Raw genomic sequence first — 20,043 nt, forward strand, 5'->3', positions numbered from 1 at the left:
AGGTTTTGAGTTCTATCCTTGAGGGGGTCATTCTGTTTCTCGCAAAGCCACCCCCTTTGTTGATTTTAATTCCTGTAAGACAACCCCGTAAGCCATGTCGTCAGTCACCTTTCCCTCCGTCAGAGCAACGGCAGACAATCGTTGCGCGCCTTTTTTCTGTGCAGACACCATATCACGGCAAGCATGGAGCCCGCTCAGATCACTTTGGCAATTAGGAGCACATTAAACACCACATGCATTATTCAGCAGTATATGCAGCACCAGAACCTGGCAAAGTGAAACCAGGCAAGTAGGCGATGTCAGCATGGTGACGAGAGCAATGAGGACATGGACACAGACTTCTCTCAAAGCACGGGCTCTGGCAATGTGGGCATCATGGTGCTAATGGGGCAGGTTCATGCCGTGGAACACCAATTCTGGGCTCAGGAAACAAGCACACACTGGTGGGACCACATAGTGTTGCAGCTCTGCGACGATTCCCAGTGGCTGCGAAACTTCTGCATGCATAAGGGCACTTTCATGGAACTTTGTGACTTGCTTTCCTCTGCCCTGAGGCACACGAATACCAAGATGAGAGGAGCCCTCACAGTTGAGAAGCGAGTGGCAATAGCCCTGTGGAAGCTTGCAACGCCAGACACCTACCGGTCAGTCGGGAATCAATTTGGAGTGGGCAAATCTACTGTGGGGGCTGCTGTGATGCAAGTAGCCAACGCAATCAAAGATCTGCTGATATCAAGGGAAATGTGACCTGGGAAATGTGCAGGTCATAGGCGATGGCTTTGCTGCAATGGGATTCCCTAACTCTGGTGGGGCCATAGATGGAACCCATATCCCTATCTTGGCACCGGAGCACCAAGCCGGCGAGTACATAACCAAAAGGGGTACTTTTCAGTAGTGCTGCAAGCACTGGTGGATCACAAGGGACGTTTCACCAACATAAACGTGGGATGGCCGGGAAAGGTACATGACGCTCGCATCTTCAGGAACTCTGGTCTGTTTCAAAAGCTGCAGGAAGGGACTTTATTCCCAGACCAGAAAATAACCCTTGGGGATGTTGAAATGCCTATCGTTATCCTTGGGGACCCAGCCTACCCCTTAATGCCATGGCTCATGAAGCCGTACACAGGCAGCCTGGACAGTAGTCAGGAGCTGTTCAACTACAGGCTGAGCAAGTGCAGAATGGTGGTAGAATGTGCATTTGGACTTTTAAAAGCTCGTTGGCGCAGTTTACTGACTCGGTTAGACCTCAGCAAAACCAATATTCCCATTGTTATTACTGCTTGCTCTGCGCTCCACAATATCTGTGAGAGTAAGGGGGAGACGTTTCTGGCGGGGTGGGAGGTTGAGGCAAATCGCCTGGCCGCTGGTTTCGCACAGCCAGAAACCAGGGCGGTTAGAAGAGCACAGGAGGGAGCGGTGCACATCAGAGAAGTTTTGAAAACCAGATGCATAACTGGCTAGGCTACGGTGTGACAGTTCTGTTTGTTTCTCCTTGATGAAACCCCCTGCCCCTTGGTTCACTTTACTTCCCTGTAAGCTAACCACCCTCCCCTCCTCCCTTTGATCACCCCTTGCAGAGGCAATAAAGACATTGTTGCTTCACATTCATGCATTCTTTTTTCATTCATCACACAAATAGGGGGATAACTGCCAAGGTAGCCCAGGAGGAGTGGTGGAGGAGCGAAGCACCAGGAGGGGTGATGGAGGAGGGAAGGACAAGGCCACACAGCACTTTAAAAGTTTAAAACTTTAAAACTTATTGAATGCCAGCCTTCTGTTGCTTGGGCAATCTTCTGGGGTGGAGTGGCTGGGTGGCCAGAGGTCCCCCACCGCGTTCTTGGGCGTCTGGGTGTGGAGGCTATGGAACTTGGGGAGTAGGGCAGTTGGTTACACAGGGGCTGTAGCGGCAGTCTGTGCTCCTGCTGTCTTTCCTGCAGCTCAACCATATGCTGGAGCATATTAGTTTGATCCTCCAGCAGCCTCAGCATTGAATCCTGCCTCCTCTCATCACGCTGCCGCCACCTTTCAGCTTCAGCCCTCCCTTCAGCCCGCCACTTACTCTCTTCAGCCCGCCACCTCTCTTCCCGGTCGTTTTGTGCTTTCCTGCACTCTGACATTGTCTGCCTCCACGCATTCGTCTGTGCTCCGTCAGTGTGGGAGGACAGCATGAGCTCAGAGAACATTTCATCGTGAGTGCGTTTCTTTCGCCTTCTAATCTTCGCTAGCTTCTGGGAAGGAGAAGATCCTGTGATCCTTGAAACACATGCAGCTGGTGGAGAAAAAAAAGAGAGAGTGGTATTTAAAAAGACACATTTTATAGAACAATCGGTACACTCTTTCACGGTAAACCTTACTGTTAACATTATATACATAGCACATGTGCTTTCGTTACAAGGTCGCATTTTGCCTCCCCCCAGCGCGTGGCTAACAGTGGGGAACATTTCGTTCAGCCACAGACAAACAGCCCAGCAGGAATGGGCACCTCTGAATATCCCCTTAAGAAAAGCACCCTATTTCAACCAGGTGACCATGAATAAGATCACTCTTCTTAGGATAACACAGAGAGATAAAGAACGGATGTTGTTTGAACGCCAGCAAACATACACTGCAATGCTTTGTTCTACAATGATTCCCGAGTACGTGCTACTGGCTTCGAGTGGTAAAGTGTCCTACCATGGTGGATGGAATAAGGCTGCCCTCCCCAGAAACCTTTTGCAAAGGCTTTGGGAGTACATCCAGGAGAGCCGCGAATGCCAGGGCAAATTTTTCATTCAACATGCTTGCTTTTAAACCATGTATAGTATTTTAAAAGGTAAACTCACCAGAGGTCCTTCTCTGCCTGGTAGGTCCAGGAGGCAGCCTTGGGAGGGTTTAGGGGGTACTAGCTCCAGGTCCAGGGTGAGAAACAGTTCCTAACTGTCGGGAAAACTGGTTTCTCCACTTGCTTGCTGTGAGCTATTGACAACCTCATCATCATCATCTTCTTCATCCCCAATACCTGCTTCCGTGTTGCCTCCATCTCCATTGAAGGAGTCAAACAACACGGCTGGGGTAGTGGTGGCTGAACCCCCTAAAATGGCATACAGCTCACCATAGAAGCAGCACGTTTTGGGCTCTGACCTGGAGCGGCCGTTTGCCTCTCTGGTTTTCTGGTAGGCTTGCCTCAGCTCCTTAAGTTTCCGCGGCACTGCTTCGGGTCCCTGTGATGGCTTCTGTCATTCATGCCCTGGGAGATTTTGAAAAATGTTTTGGCATTTCGAAAACTGGAACATAGTTCTGATAGCATGGATTCCTCTCCCCATACAGAGATCAGATCCCGTACCTCCCGTTCGGTCCATGCTGGAGCTCTTCTGCGATTCTGGGACTCCATCATGGTCACCTCTGCTGATGAGTTCTGCATGGTCACCTCTGCTGATGAGCTCTGCATGGTCACCTGCAGCTTGCCACGCTGGCCAAACTGGAAATTGAAATTCAAAACTTCGCGGGCCTTTTCCTGTCTACCTGGCCAGTCCATCTGAGTTGAGAGTGCTGTCCAGAACTGTCACAATGGAGCACTCTGGGATACCTCACGGAGAGCAATACTGTCTAATTGTGTCCACAGTATCCCAAATTTGACCCAGCAAGGCTGATTTCAGCACTAATCCCCTTGTCGGGGGTGGAGTAAGGAAATTGATTTTAAGAGCCCTTTAAATCGAAAAAAAGGGCTTCGTCGTGTGGACAGGTGCAAGTTTAAATCGATTTAACACTGCTAAATTCGACCTCAACTCCTAGGGTAGACCAGGGCTTATTGATGCTGTGTCACCTCCCCATCCCGCTCACGGCTCTGCTCCTACATCTAATGATGGCTTTAGCCCTGTTCACCACAACATCACACTGGGAGCTCATGTTGACGGGCTTCTCCACTATGGCCCCGAAAACCCTTTCAGAGTCACTGCTTTCCTGGACACACTTCCCCATTCTGGAGGTGTGACCGGCATGCCCTGTTGCTAGCTATAGGACCTTGCATTTGGATCTGGTCAAATTTCTTTGCTTTGAATGGGTCCAGTTTGCCAAATGAGCCAGATCCCTCTGTATCACTGCCCTCTCCTCATCAGTAATTACCACGCTGCCAGTATTTTGTCACCCATCAATATTATCAGCAGGGATTGTATGTTTGCTCCTAAATCACTGATAAAAATTATTTTAAAAAATTTGTCCTTGAGAGCTTCTTCAGACGCTTAGAACCCAGGACAAGCGCCCCACAGCACAGTGAGAAACGGACCCCTGCCCCTCCCCTGTCTCTGTCCTCCCTCCAGCGGCTGGGCGCTGTGTCTCGCTCACCATAATTCTCTCCACCACAGCCACCTTGCAGCAGTGCGGCTCCAATGTGTCCTGTGCTCTCTGCTGTGCAGGGAGATACGCAGGGTGGATGGCATGCAGGAACATGAGTTGCTGGTCCTCATCCTGCACCCACCAGGAGTGGGGTTAGGGGAGAGAGAGACAGTTAGCCAGGGACCTCCCTGCCCCACCCACACCAGCTGCAGGACTCAGGCCTGAATGGGGGACAGTGGGGTCCCGGCCATTATCCAAATCACCCACACCTCCTTCACAAAGAGGGTCAGGAACTGGGAAGGTGCATGTTGGGGGAGGAGACTCTGGCTAGTCTGTGACAAACAACCCTATTTCAGGGGTCCCAGATTATAGTGGAGAAAAATCCCTGTTAGAGCTGGTGGATCATCAGAGACAAAACGCTCTGCAGGGGGTCAGGGTGCTGGGAAGGGGAAGGACAATCTCAGTTCCAGCACAGCTGGGAAAGGTTTCTACCTTTTCTCAGCCTTGGAGCTACTCTCGGATGTTGTTCAGAGCAGCCTCCTCATGGCCATGTCCACGGCTACCTCCTCCTCGTCCTCTGAGTCCCTGGAGGTCCCTGCACCAGGGAGAGAAGGGAACAGGGTGACACTTGCTGCCACGCAGGGGAAGGACAGGGGCATGGTGCGGCAATGTGCCCCCTTCCCACCTGCGGGACCCAGGGCAGATCAGGAACCACACTTCCCCCTCTCAGTGATGCCTTCAGCCCCCAACTCCTTCAGGAGCCCATAGCAAAGAGACCCTCCCTCCCCCACAGTGTCCTGGACTCACCCGCCCCCACCTGGAGCATCAAGGACCAAAGTGGAAGCATCTAGTATCAGTGGGGTTCATGTGGCTCAAGCCAGACGACCTGGGCTGGGGACCCATCCCCACAGCACTGGTCGAGTGCCTGGGCCCAGGGTGTTCACAGCCCCCTCCTCACCCTCCCTGAGCCCAGCCTGGTTCCTCACCTGGAACAAAGCAGCAGCGCACCTCGGCCTGGCTGCTGCCTCAGGCCCTGGTGCTGCTGTTGTCCCATGGGGAGCAGGCTGAGCTGCTCATGCTTGGACAGGGTTCCTCCACCTCCTGCCTTCGGGAGGATGGAAGGTCCTCAGTGACTGGGCAGGGCAATGCCTCCTCCTGGGAATCAGGGATGGAATTCTGGGGCCCGTGCTTCCCACACAACAAACCCCAGAGCCACCCTGCCCGGCTCCCCTTCTCGGCTGAATCCTGCCTGCCCAGACACATCCTGGGACAGCTCCATTTCAGCCTAGCTGGTGCCCTTCCCACCTCACCACCTGCATCCGGAGCAGATTTCCTCCTCCAGAAGGCTGGGCGCTTCCACCTCCTGGCTCGGCCGGGAACTCCTTCCCCGCCAGAGGGGACAAAGGGACTCCTCTGCTCCTGGGGAAGATGGCAGCTGCTTCCCTCAGGCTCTGGGGCTACCTGCAGAGCCTTCTTTTTCAACATCCTCAGGAGCCTGGCCAGAATGGAACCGAGCGAGGAGCAGCCGTGAATCTGGGCCGAAGGCAGCCTCTCACTAACCGCCCTGTTTGGTCCCTCCCCATCCCTGTCCCTGCCAGAGCAGCTCCTCCTCCCCACACAGGGGTGCAGGGAGTGCAATCTACACACACTGCCAGGAGGTCATTGCATCATCTGCTCCCAACGTGCCCCTTCATCGTTCCTGGTGCTGCAATACCCGGGAGTCCCCTCCTTTTCCAGCACTGGGCTCAGTCACAAAGACCACCTGTCACTTTGGACAAGCAGCTCCCTCCTGCTGTCCCAAGCCACACTCCCGCTCCAGGCTACAGAAGGAACAGAATCCAGGAGTCCAGATTTCTCCTGGGAAACCATTCCCCACGTCAAAGTCCCTAGGCATAGCAAGCCCAGCGTCTCCTTGTTTCCCACTGATTTCATGGTCAGCAGCTCACAGGGTCTAGCCCAGTTCAGAGACTCTCAGCTTTGGGAACAGTCTCCCACAAGGGAAGGGCTGGGAGCCCCATTGCTGGGACCTTTCCAAACACACTGGAGATGGCTCTGGAGAAGCCCCTCCCCTGACTGAAAGCGAGGGACTCCTGGGGTCGCTTTGCAAATCCGATCTCCTTTCGGAGAGATTCTCTCCTCCTCTTTCTGCCTCTCCCCAGATGGACGGGGGATGCCACAGAGGAACCCTAATGCCACTCACTTGCTCTAGGTGATAAAGCGATGCATGGTGGATGTTCATGGTTGCAAGCTGTTGCTCTCCCACCTCCTCATTCTCCAAGCCCAAGGCAGGCTGGAAACTGTGGTGACCTGAGGAATTACCCTGCTGAGCCAGCAGGCAGGGTGGTGACACTGGGTGATCGACTGGCTGTGAAGAAAGAGTCTGTCTTATTGCCAAGAGATGGAGTAGCTCAACCAGCAGCAGGGGGTGCAGAACACTGCCCTAGTGCAGGGGAGACAGCGCCTCCCAGATCCTGACATCCCAGCACTTTACACACCTTCCTGGAGCCTGGTGCTCTTATCAATTTCAAAATAATGAAATACAAATCAAATAGAATATTTCAGCTCTTTGATTAGGTCATAATCTGATCTGAGTAAACGTGATAGGACACCTCTTATTATCTCCTGCTCCAACTAATACTCTCCAATGGATCCCCATCCTCCCCGCACCGTGAGGTAGGTAAGAGCGGATTCTTATCCCTACTTGAAAGAGGGAGAAGCTAAGGCTGGGAAAGGAGAATTGACTTGTCTTAGGTCACACAGCCAGTCAGTGGCAGAGTTGGGAATAGGACCCAAGAGCCCAGACTTTCAGACTAACCATTGCATCTTGAATTTCATACATTGAATGACCTGAATAAAGAAAAGGAGTACTTGTGGCACCTTAGAGACTAACCAATTAACTTGAACATAAGTTTTCGTGAGTTACAGCATCTGATGAAGTCAGCTGTAGTTCACGAAAGCTTATGCTCAAATAAATTGGTTAATCTCTAAGGTGCCACAAGCACTCCTTTTCTTTTTGCGAATACAGACTAACACGGCTGTTACTCTGAGACCTGAATAAAGTGTTCTCAAATGAACAACCACAGTTCAAAGTAATTATTCACAAAGTATTTTAGAAGAACTGGAATGTTAGAGAGAATCATGAACTGCTCAGAAACCATTAATGCAGAGAAGCAGCAAAATTTGTCAACCATATGACTGGTTAGGTCTTATTTACTTGGTCTTAGAAGAGACCAACAAGGATCTGAGTCAACTCCCTGTTAATAATCCCCTACTCAGCCAATCAGGGTAGAGGGGCGGTAGGCTGCGGGTTCTCACCAGAGAGCCCAAAGGATGGCCCCGGTCACCAGTGGGGATCACTGTCCGAGCACTATTTCAGTCCCACATTTTTGGGGGACATCCCACAATGGGAACTGCAGAGCACCCCCGGACACACACATACACATACCCCTCTCCTGGTGGTGGGATGGGGAACAGAGGGATGGACAAGAGAAGTAAGAGATGAAGAGAAAGGAGGGAGGGATGGAGGAAAAGGTAAAACCAAAAGGACACACCCTAATCTCCCCAGTGATTCTAAGGGACAAAATCCTAGGTGGGGAATAAAATTCTGCCACCTTAAACTAGTGTTTTCCATGCCTAGATTTCAGCTGGCACCAGATGGATCAGACTGAACAGGTTCCAAACCTCTCAGAGGCTCTTACCTTCTCAACAGGAACATCTGTTTTCTCGTAAAATCTGGAAAAGGAAAGGAGGAAACTACAAGGGGATTTCTCCTCGCGCTCAAGAACGTAAACCCAAATACTCTCTCGGTCCTCAAAGAGAGACCTTGAGTAGGAATCTTGCTGAAGCAAAGCCACGGGGATCTCTGACGTTTCCCTGGCCCTGTGCCCCTCTCCTGTCTGGATGATGTCAGCATCTCTCTGTGAGGTCACCACCTCCCCATCACCTTTGACCAAGAGGCTGAGCTCCTGCAAAAGGCCTTTGTGATCTCACTGCCACAACCACCCCGCCCCTGCACAGCTAATCTTCTGACGCTGGCCAGACACTTTGGAGGTTTGAATTACTCCCTGTGGATCACCCCACTCAATGAGGGTTCATTCTGGGAAGCAAGCCGGCTAGACAGTAAAACATCAGAGGCTGCTTCCAATGCTACACTCAGTTTTTCAGAAATTAGGAGACTGTATGGCCAGAAGAGGCCATTACAGCATCTCAGCTGACCCCCTGCATATCACAGGCCTCCTGTAGACCACAATAGCTCCTTTTGGGACAAACACATTCCAGAAAGGCATCTAGTCTTCATTAAACGACATCAAGAGATGGAGAATCCACCACTTTCTTTGGCGGCTAGTTCCTGTGGTGAATCTTCCTCGCTGTTGAATATTTGTTCCTTATTTGAAATATGAATTTCTCTCTTTTCACCTTCCAGCCATTGGGTCTTGTGATGCCGTGCTCTGTTAGATTAACGAGCCACTTCAAAGCCAATATTTTCTTTCCATTAAGGCACTTCAACACTTCAATGAAGTCACCTTTCAATCTTCTTTCAATAAGCTAAACAGGTTGAGCTCTTTCAATAGCTCACTAGAAGGCACTTTTCTCCAGCCCTCAGAACATTTGGTGGCTCTTTGATGCCCCAGCTCCAGTGTCTCAACATCTTTTTCAAATGAGGACACCAAAACCGGATGCCGTATTCCAATCTCAGTCTCACTCATGCTCTGTCACCTCCCTATCCTACTCACCGCTCTGCTCCTACGTCTAATGATGGCTTTAGCCCTGTTTACCACAGCATCACACTGGGAGCTCATGTTGACGAGCTTCTCCACTTTGGCCCCAAAATCCCTTTCAGAGTCACTGCTTTTCTCGACACACTTCCCCATTCTGGAGGTGTGACCGGCATGCCCTGTTGCTAGCTACAGGACCTTGCATTTGGCTCTGGTCAAATTTCTTTGCTTTGAATGGGTCCAGTTTACCAAATGAGCCAGATCCCTCTGTATCACTGTCCTCTCCTCATTGGTAATTACCACGCTGCCAGTATTTTGTCACCCATCAGTCTTCTCAGCAGGGATTGTATGTTCGCTCCCAAATCACTGATAAAAATTATTTTAAAAAATTTGTCCTTGAGAGCTTCTTCAGAGCCTTTGTACCCAGGACCTCCTCCCCACAGCACAGTGAGAAAAGGCCGTCCAGCCCTGCTGGTACATAGTGGAGAAGCACAGAACAAACACACCTTTAAGACCTGTGCTGTCCATAGGTTCTGAAAAACATGTGGGGGTCAGCAGCTTACAAATGCACTACAGGCCTGTGTTGTAGACAGGTCCCAACGGTGTCTCGGTTTCCCACCCTCTAACATAGGGAGAACCAACAAAACCTTGATTAGCTCTATTTGATAGTTGGGGAAACCGAGGCACTCAGCATTGAAGACACTCACTCATAAGCCCAAATGCAGGAATACAAAATGGCAGGTCTTCTGATAGCCAGTCCTGGGACCTAGCCCCGCTTATCCTGGCCTCGCTACTCTAACTTTGGTCACAGCCTCCTTGGCTTTTCCTCCATGTCCCTTAACCCCACGTCACTGCAGAAGAAAGATTTTCTGTTAGCCAGCTGGCTCTAATACACGTGGATGTCATTCCAAAAGACGTGGTCTTGCTCAGTTCCATGTTATGGTTGGCGGAAGGAACCACTTGGTGACATTCTAGGGCCTGAGTTATACGGGCCAAAGGATTTCCTCTTCCATTGTGTCGTCAGCACCTTTGAAAGGAAGAAGTTGCTGTTAGCCCACAGGTTTCCGGTTTCAACCTGTCTCAGGGTGACATGGCCAGGAAAGGGGTTTGAGCTGAACTGCACCTAGCCCAGGTTATGCAGCTCCCTAGGGTGAAGGGAATAAGTGTGCGGGTCACGTGACAAGAAGCAGTATATGACTCAGACTCAGGCCTCTTGAGAGATATAAGGGCAGCCTGTGCTCAGCCAGGAGAGAGACCCCAAGGGGCGTAGGCATGGGAGGGGCTTGGATAGTCCTTGTAAGGTCAGGGACAAGCCAGCTAGGGGACAGGCTGAGAACTTAGGACAAGACCCTAGGAGGGAACGACATGGTAGTTCAGGTGACGGGGCAGACAGTCCACTTGGGTTAGGCTTCCAGGGCCAGACACCCACAGGTGAAGGTGATTGTCAGGGCTCCTGATCTTCTTCCCCAGGGTAGATTTGATAGGGGAGAAGACTGATGCCGTAAGGGGGAAATGAGTTAACTCCTAGGTCACCCAGTGAGTTTATATCACAAATGCATAATCGGAAGGAGCCAATAGAAACATAGACTGCCCACAGTGGGACAATGGAATGTCCCATGGAGGAAAGAGGCTCTCCCCGCCATTTCTTAACCTCGTGGGCTGTTCTCATGATCTCTTTCCTCCTTGGCTCTTTTGAAAGCAAGGTGCTCCTTGTTCCTCACTGCCCCATCTCCAAAAACTACTGCATGGTTCTCCTCATTCTGGCCCACTGCTGGCCACTTGTAGCACCCGCAGTCCCAGGCAGCAGGCTTGACACAGCAGGTCTGGAAGTGTCTTCCAATGGAATGAAATAGAGGATATTTTCATTATATTGCCATGGGGGGAGGAAGAAAGAATAACCCACTTTCCTTTCTGTCTGTCCACAAGGCCATGATTTCCAACTTTGTGGAATGGGTCGATATCACTCATAAAGTCTCAAGTACACTCCATCTCATTTCTGCCCTTGGAGGATTCACACATGCACACCCTATGCAGGTGTGTGAGTAACATTGATTTTACTTTTAATCAATACCAAAGAAATTAAGAGGCTGGATCTGGCTGATGCAGGGTAGGCTCAAGTCGTCTTTTGGGGACTTTTCCCAGTACTGACTCTCACTTTGTTTCATGCTCCATCAAAAACTTCCAAACTTCACCTTCCGGGAGCAGAACAAAATCAGGACCCAAAGTAATATACTTTTGGTTAGAATGCAGCGTTCTGCAGGCAGCAGAGTGCATTCTCACCAACCCTCCTCTCGAATCCAGCAACAGAAAAGCCCGGAAGACACAGGGCAAAAGAATGCCTGCTGCACGAAGCATCATCTAAAGTCGCCTTCCAAGGAGTTAAAGAGAAGCCAGGATAAAAAAGGATTCAAAATTTACATTGTCACTGCTTCATGAGATAATAATTCGCTACCCAAAATATGCATCTGCAGCATTAGATCCGCGTCTGCAAGATAACAAAAAGCTCTCCTTGGCAAAATACGAACTCAGGCCTGCTAGGCCTTTTAGCCATTAACAGTATGAAAAGCTGTATCTTCAAGGTTTTTTCCCCTCTGTGTGGACTTGTGATGGGGAATACAAACCCCACATTCGGGAAGAAGGGGTTAAGGAGCTGCTCTGGCCTCAGCCAGCCCAGCTCCATCACACCTGCACGGGGTGCACAGACTGGACGAGGACTTGTGGGCAGACCAGGCAAGAGGAAGGACCTCTACCTTGAAGGCTCTGAAGGAAGGCAGGATCTCTCCCTCAGCAACTGCCTGAGGGAAGGGATGACCTGCTCCTGTTGCACCAGGGTTTAGTGTTCTGCCGCATCCACGAGGCAGCCACTGCAGAGGACCCAGCCACTGCCCCCCTCAACTCCCTGAGCTGTCTCATGCCCTGGCAGAGTGTCCTTACCTCCCCGACCCTGGCTGTGTTCCTGTAGCCCAGAAGCCTGCTGTCCTGGTGCCAGGCCCAGCACCACAGGTCTTCGGCCTCATGGATGGTCAGCCCTGGGAAAGAGACACACACCCACATCTGTCATTCTGGTTGCCGTGCTTGTGTCCTTCCAATCCCATTGGTGGCTGCTCAGTGGGCAGAGTCCTCGCTGCGTGCCTGGCCCAACAGAATTGCAGGGGGTGGTGAAGAACGGAGATACAGAGAGACTCAACATCCAGACGGGGTCAGTCTGAGAGAAACTGCCTGGGGTCCCAGTCTCACTCTTCTATAGGGTGCCTTTTCCCAGGTGGGTTCCTTACCCCTCTGCTGCAGCAGCAGCTGGTAGAGCCGGTAAACCCGGCTCATGTCCTTGGCTGGGTCACTGATGAACAGAGCCAGCTCTGCCACATGGTGACCCATCCTGGGGAATTCTGCTGCGTTCTAATGGAAGGGAGAGGGAGAGGGGACTCCATCAGCATTTCCCTGTCAGCTCCCAGTCCCCCCTGGGACAGGACTCTCCTTCCCCTCAGCCCCTCTGCAGGAAATGCTAGAGGATAGAAGCTAGAGCTAGACCCTTAATTTCCTCTGCTCCCAAGGGAGCCTGGAGCACAGGGATGTGGGCAGGGCCCTCCATGAGGACTTGCTTCCCCAGCTGCTCCAGGATGACACGAAGGCATGAGCCTGGAGCATGGTCCCCTTAAAAGCCCAGAGTCACCACTTACCAGGACAAGAAGTAATGGACTCAAGCCAAGCTCATTCTCTGCTCTCACTCTGCCTCCCCAAGAGGAACACTCCTAACCCACAGCCCCTGCAGCACCAGATCCTACAGCCAGTTGGAGCCAGCCCACCTATGCCTGGAGTCAGGAAGCTGGGGTCACAGGTCACTTACATCTAACTCAGGAAGGGTGATGGTGAATCGGAGGAGGGCTGTGCTGCTTCTAATAGCCCTGGCTCTCTCCTGGGACACTCTAGACATGATCCAGTAGTTCAAGGGCTGCGGGGAAAGGAGGCAGCTCAGGATCAATGGGCAGGTACACGTATTGTGCAAATGCGACCCCCGCGTCCCACATCCCCAGAGGGCTGAGACATTGTGCGCAGGGTGGAATATCTAATTCTTTGATCGCAGGGCTTTAGAAAGGGATTGTTGCCCCCAGGACTATGCTTGTATCCTGCAGGTCACAACTTGTCATTGTCTCTCTAGATTGGAAGAATGTCTGGTGTCGGGGCTGGTCCCATCCGCCCTAAACTCCCTCCCTGGCTCTCAAGTCCTTGGTTGGGTGAAGGGACTGAGTGTGAGCACAATCCCCCCAGGAATCTCAGGGTACCTTGGAGAGAAGGGCTGATTCTCTGGGGTCCTCCTGTTTCTCTAGAAAGGAGCCCATGACTCTTCTCTGAGGACGATCTTCTAGATCTTATAGGAGGGGTTCAGACTCTCACTCCCCAAACCAGCCAGGGGCCCTATGGTTACTGCTCAACAGAACCAGGCAGAGCTCTGGCTTGAAGTCCCAGCTCCTTCCTCAGTCCATCAAGGAGGAAGGGCCTGACACTGCATTGCACTGACTGCCCTGACCAAGGACAGACCACTGGGGGCCCAGCTAGGAGGACACACTGGAGAATGGATCAAAGAGTTAAGGTAAAATTACCCCTACCCCTCAAATCGGGCTCACCTCCAAGATGTCGTGGAGCCTGTCGCTGTCTGGGGACTCTACCAGCAGGTTCCCCAGCAGGGCATCCATGAGGTTTGGCAAGACCCTATGCAGATCCTGCAAAGCAAGGGAGAGCCATGGCTCAGAGCTAGGGAAACTGGGGCTACACCTGCCACAGGATGGGAAGAAGGGTCTCTGGGAAGCGCTGGTGAGACCCCCCAAACACATATCCTGGCCTCCCTCATTCACATCCCACTGCAGGCAATTAGCCAGGATTCATGGCAGGATGACAGCAGGCCCTTCGATCCATGATTTAAGCATGATCTACCTGGAGGTGGGTGGTGTCCTTCTCCGTGCCCAGGGTGAAGACGGCATGCGGGGCAGCTCGAAGGAGGTGGGTCTCTAGCTCTGGCTCCAGGGCAGCTGTCGTGGTGCTGGCAGGAGAGAGGAGCTGGTATTAGACCGTGCAGTGCGGAGGCGGCACTGGTACCAACCCGGACGTGAAGCTGCAGGGAAATAGGCCCAGACTGGCGAGAATGGAAACTGAGGCACCGAGCCAGGGAATGACAAAGCCAAGGTTTCCCAGACAGACAGTGGCAGGGTAGGAATAGAGCCTGTTCCCTGGACCCTGCTGCCCCCTCCTCTATCTGATCCTGGGAGTGAGCCTCTCCCCAAAGCCACTGCAAAGTAACTGGAGGGAAAAGAACGGCCCAGCCAGGAGAGTGTGAACCTTCCCAGCACCTCTGCCACAGGAGTCACCCTTGGGAGGTGAGCGGGGAGTGGAAGGGGCAGTGACTCTTAGCCGGGGGCCTCAACAGCACCGGGATTCGGGGAACCAGGGGGAGGGTCTCGGTACCTGAGGTTGCCCACAGCAATCAGGGAGTTAGCGAGGATGGCGCTGGGTGGAGAGATATCAGGCAGCTCCTCAATGAGCTCCTGTGAGACCCAAAGGAGACAAGGGAGCGTGAGATTTGGGCCTGACTGACGCTTCTCACTGAGGAGATGACACAGCCAGCACCCCACACAGCCCGCAGGTCCCCCCACCTGCCTCCTGCTCCTCCGATTCCTACGCAGTAGTGACCAATCTCAGAATTTCTCCCATCTCTTCTCCCCAATCTTCAACCCCAGCAATCCCTGCCCTCAGCTGCCCCTCCAGCACCAGCCATCCCCCATCCATTAGCCCGGGGAGACCCCTGCCCCTCCCATATCTCTGTCCTCCCTCCAGCAGCTGGGCGCTGTGTCTCACTCACCACAATAATCTCTAAAAAAGCCGCCCTGCAGCAGTGCGGCTCCAATGTGTCCTGCTCTCTCTGCTGTGCAGCGAGACATGCGGGGTGGATGGCATCCAGGAACATGAGCTGCTGGGCCTTGTCCTGCACCCACCAGGAGTGGGATTAGGGGAGATAGAGCCAGTGAGCCAGGGACCTCCCTGCCCCACCCACACCAGCTGCAGGACTCAGGCCTGAATGGGGGATAGTGGGGACCCGGCCATTGTCCAAATCACCCACAACTCCTACACAAACAGGGTCAGGAACTGGGACAGTGCCTGTTGGGGGAGGAGACCTCGGCTAGTGTGTGACGAACACCCCCATCTTGGGGGTCCCAGATGAGGGTGGAGAAAAGACCCTGTTACGGCTGGTGGATCATCAGAGACAAGACCCTCTGCAAGGAATCAGGGTGCTGGGAATGGGAAGGACAATCTCAGTCCCAGCACAGCTGGGGAAGCTTTCTACCTTTTCTCGGCCTTGGAGCTGCTCTCATTCCCATGTCCACGGCCACCTCCTCCTCGGCCATCTGCATTCCTCCTCCTCATTCTCTGAGTCCCTGGCGTTCCCTGCACCAGGCAGAGAAGGGGACAGGGTGACTCCTACTGCCACGCGGGGAAAGGACAGGGACATGGTGGAGCAATGTGTCCCATTCCCACCTCCAGGACTCGGCGCAGATCAGGCCCCACACTCACGCCTCTCAGTGATGCCTTCAGCCCCCAACTCCTTCAGGAGCCCATAGCAAAGACACCCTCCCTCCCCCACAATGTCCTGGACTCCCTGTGTGGTGCCTCACCCGCCCCCACCTGGACCATCAAGGACCAAAGTGGCAGCATCTAGTGTCAGTGGGGTTCATGTGGCTCTGGCCACACACCTGGGCTGGGGATCCGCCCCCACAGCACTGGTCGAGTGCCTGGGCCCAGGGAGTTCACAGCCCCCTCCTCACCCCTCCCTGAGCCCAGCCTGGCTCCTCACCTGGAACAAAGCAGCGGGACACCTCGGGCTCGGTGCTGCCTCAGTCCCTGGCGCTGCTGCTGTCCCATGGGGAGCGGGCCGAGCTGCTGGTGCTTGGACAGGGTTCCTCCACCTCCTGCCTTCGGGAGGCTAGAAGGTCCTCAGTGACCGGGTAGGGCGATGCCTCCTGCTGAGAATCAGGGCTGGACTCATGGGGCCTCTGCTTCCCACACAACAAGCCCCAGAGCCACCCTGCCGGCTCCCGTCCCGGGCTGAGTCCTGCCTGCCCAGCCACATCATGGGACAGCTCCATTTCAGCCTCCTTGGTGCCTCTCCCACCTCGGCGCCTGCGCTGGGAGCGGGTTTCTTCCGCCAGAAGGTTGGGCGCTTCCACCTCCTGGCTCTGGCGGGAACTCCTTCCCTGCAAGAGGGGACAAAGGGACCGCTCTGCTCCTGGGGAATATGGCAGCTGCTTCCCTCAGGCTCTGGGGTCACCTGCAGAGCCTTCTTCCTCAACATCCTCAGGAGCCTGGCCAGAATGGAACCGAGTGAGGAGCAGCCGTGAGTCTGGGCCCAAGGCAGCCTCTCACTAACCGGCCTTTTTGGTCCCTCCCCATCCCTGTCCCTGACAGAGCAGCTCCTCCTCCACACACAGGGGTGCAGGGAGTGCCATCTACACACACTGCCAGGAGTTCATTGCATCATCTGCTCCCAACGTGCCCCTTCATCGTTCCTGGTGCTGCAATACCCGGGGAGATCCCAGCACTGGGGTCAGTTACAAAGACCACCTGTCACTTTGGATGAGCAGCTCCCTCCTGCCATCCCAGGCCACACTCCCTGTCCGGGCTACAGAAGGAACAGAATCCAGGAGTCCAGACTTCTCCTGGGAAACCGTTTCCCATGCTCAGAAGGTCACAGGGTCTGGCCCAGCTCAGAGACTCTCCGCCTGGGGAACAGTCTCCCACAAGGGAAGGGCTGGGAGCCCCATTGCTGGGATCTTTCCAAACACACTGGAAACAGCTCAGGAGAAGCCTCTCCGTGGACTGAGAGCGAAGGACTCGTGGGGTCAGTTCGCAAATCCGATCTCCATTCGGAGAGATTCTCACCCCTCTTTCTGCCTCTCCCCAGACAGACAGGGGATGCCACAGAGGAACCCTAATGCCACTCACTTGCTCTGGGTGATGGAGAGATGGATGGCAGATGTTCAGGGTGGCCAGCTTTCGCTTGCCCTCCTCCTCATTTTCCAAGCTCAAGGCAGGCTGTAAATGGTGGGGACCTGAGGAATTACCCTGCCGAGACACCAGGCAGGGTGATGACACTGGGCGATCGACTGGCTGTGAAAACAAGAATCTGTCTTATTGCCAAGGGACGGAGTAACTCAGCCAGCAGCAGGGGGTGCAGAACACTGCCCTAGTGCAGGGGGGTGGGGGAAACTGCGTCTCTCAGCTCCTGACATCCCAGCACTTTACACACCTTCCTGGAGCCTGCTGCTCTTATCAGTTTCAAAATAATAAAATACAAATCAAATAGAATATTTCAACTCTTCAATTAGGTCATAATCTGATCTGAGTAAACGTGATAGGACACCTCATACTATGCACTGCTCCGAGTGACTCGCTCCAATGGATCCCCATCTTCCCCACACCGTGAGTTAGGTAGGAGCAGATTGTTATCCCTATTTGAAAGAGAGAGAAGCTAAGGCTGAGAAAGGAGAATTGACTTCTCTTTGCCTCAGACTGGCTGTGTGACCTCAGTTGGGAATAGGACCCAAGAGCCCCGACTTTCAAACTAACCTTCGGACCTGGAATTTCATACATTGAATGACCTGAATAAAGTGCTCTCAAATGACCAACCACAGTTCATAATAATTATTCAGAAAGTATTTCAGGAGAACTAGAATGTCAGAGAGAATCATCAACTGCTCAGAGACAATTAAAGCAGAGAAGGAGCAAAATTTGTCAACCATATGACTGGTTATGACTTATTTACTAGGTCTTAAAAGAGACCAACAAGGACCTGAGTCAACTCCCTGTCAGTAACTCCCTGCTCAGCCAATCAAGGTAGATGGGTGGGAGGTTGCAGGTTCTTACCAGAGAGCACAAACAATGGCCCCGGTCACCGGTGGGAATCACTCTCTGAGCACTATTTCAGTCCCACATTTTTGGGTGGACATCCGACAATGGCAGCTGCAGAGCACCCCCCAGGACACACACAAACACACACACCCCTCTCCTGGTGGTGGGAAGGGAACAGGGGAAAGGACAAAAGAAGTAAGAGATGAAGAGAAAGGAGAGAGGGATGGAGGGAAGGTAAAACCACCAAAGGACAAACCCTAATGTCCCCAGTGATTCTAAGGGACAAAATCCTAGGTGTTTGGCTGAAAATTCTGCCATCTTAAACTAGTGTTTTCCATGCCTAGATTTCAGCTGGCACCAGATGGATCAAATGGAACAGGTTCCAAGCCTCTCAGAGGCTCTTACCTTCTCAACAGGGACGTATGTTTTCTGGTAAAATCAGTAAAAGGAAAGGAGAAAACTTCAAAGAGGTTCCTCCTCGTGCTCACGTATGTGAACCCTAATACTCTCTCAGTCCTCAAAGAGAGACCTCGAGAAGGAGACTTGCTGAAGCAAAGCCACAGGGGATCTCTGACGTTTCCCTGGACCTGCACCCCTGTCCTGCCTGGCTGATGTTAGCATCTCTCTGTGAGGTCACCACCTCCCCATCACCTTTGACCAATAGGCTGAGCTCCTGCAAAAGGCCTTTGTGATCTCTCTGCCACACGCACCCCTCCCCTGCACAGCTAATGTCCTGCTCCTGGCCAGACACTTTGGAGGTTTCAGCTACTAGTACCCTGTGGATCATCCCACTCAATGAGGGTTCATTCCAGGAAGGAAGCCGGCTAGACAGTAAAACATCAGAGGCTGCTCCCAATTCTACACTCAGTTTTTCAGAAATTAGGACACTGTTTGGTCAGAAGAGGCCATTAGAGCATCTCATCTGACACCCTGCATATCACAGGCCTCCTGTAGACCACAATAGCTCCTTTCGGGGCAAACAGATTCCAGGTAGGCATCTAGTCTTCATTAAACGACATCAAGAGATGGAGAATCCACCACTTTCCTTGGTAGCTAGTTCCTGTGGTGAATCATCCTCGCTGTTGAATATTTGTTCCTTATTTGAAATTGAATTTCCCTCTTTTCACCTTCCAGCCATTGGGTATCGTGATGCCGTGCTCTGCTAGATTAAGGAGCCCCTTCATACCCAATATTTTCTCTCCATTAAGGCACTTCAACACTTCAGCAGCTCACTAGAAGGCATTTTTCTCCACCCCTCAGAACATTTGGTGGCTCTTTGATGCCCCAGCTTCAATGTCTCAACATCTTTTTCAAATGAGGACACCAAAACCGGATGCCGTATTCCAATCTCAGTCTCACTCATGCTCTGTCACCTCCCTATACTACTCACCGCTCTGCTCCTACGTCTAATGATGGCTTTAGCCCTGTTCACCACAGAATCACACTGGGAGCTCATGATGACGGGCTTCTCCACTATGGCCCCGAAAACCCTTTCAGAGTCACTGCTTTCCTGGATATACTTCCCCATTCTGGAGGTGTGACCGGCATGCCCTGTTGCTAGCTATAGGACCTTGCATTTGGCTCTGGTCAAATTTCTTTGCTTTGAATGGGTCCGGTTTGCCACCCACCAGTCACCCACCAGTGTATTTTGTCACCCACCAGTCTTCTCAGCAGGGATTGTATGTTTGCTCTCAAATCACTGATAAAAATTATTTTAAAAATTACTCCTTGAGAGCTTCTTCAGAGCCTTAGTACCCAGAACCTGCGCCCCACAGCACAGTGAGAAAAGGACCCCTTCCCCTCCCATGCCTCTGTCCTCCCTCCAGCAGCTGGGCGCTGTGTCTCGCTCACCACAGTCCTCTCCACCACAGCCGCCTTGCAGCAGTGGGACTCCAATGTGTCCTGTGCTCTCTTCCATGTAGCGAATCACGCGGGGTGGATGGCATCCAGGAACATGAGCTACTGGGCCTTGTCCTGCACCCACCAGGAGTGGGGTTAGGGGAGAGAGAGCCAGTGAGCCAGGGACCTCCCTGCCCCACCCACACCAGCTGCAGGACTCAGGCCTGAACGGGGGATAGTGGGGACCCGGCCATTGTCCAAATCAACCACAACCCCTACACAA

The 20,043-nt window shown here is 52.8% G+C and overlaps 1 protein-coding gene and 1 long non-coding RNA gene across 2 annotated transcripts; both read right to left on the reverse strand.

The window, feature by feature from the left end:
• Positions 1 to 3,167: 3,167 nt before the first annotated feature.
• On the reverse strand, positions 3,168 to 4,445 carry LOC311518227. The gene is made up of 3 exons (XR_014710928.1): positions 4,321 to 4,445; positions 3,323 to 3,457; positions 3,168 to 3,226 (listed from the first exon to the last, which is right to left on the reverse strand). It is a non-coding gene; the product is annotated as an uncharacterized lncRNA (long non-coding RNA).
• Positions 4,446 to 12,005: 7,560 nt separating this feature from the next.
• On the reverse strand, positions 12,006 to 14,982 carry LOC311518896 (uncharacterized protein; the record flags this gene model as incomplete). The annotated part of the gene is made up of 5 exons (XM_084624955.1): positions 12,006 to 12,055; positions 13,649 to 13,744; positions 13,956 to 14,061; positions 14,484 to 14,563; positions 14,878 to 14,982. 5 exons carry the CDS (start codon positions 14,980 to 14,982, stop codon positions 12,050 to 12,052), a joined length of 393 nt encoding a protein of 130 aa, XP_084481081.1. The 3' UTR covers positions 12,006 to 12,049.
• Positions 14,983 to 20,043: the final 5,061 nt, after the last annotated feature.

This window comes from Lepidochelys olivacea (assembly GCF_965140295.1).
Source record: "Lepidochelys olivacea isolate rLepOli2 genome assembly, chromosome: 3".
Taxonomy (NCBI): domain Eukaryota; kingdom Metazoa; phylum Chordata; order Testudines; family Cheloniidae; genus Lepidochelys; species Lepidochelys olivacea.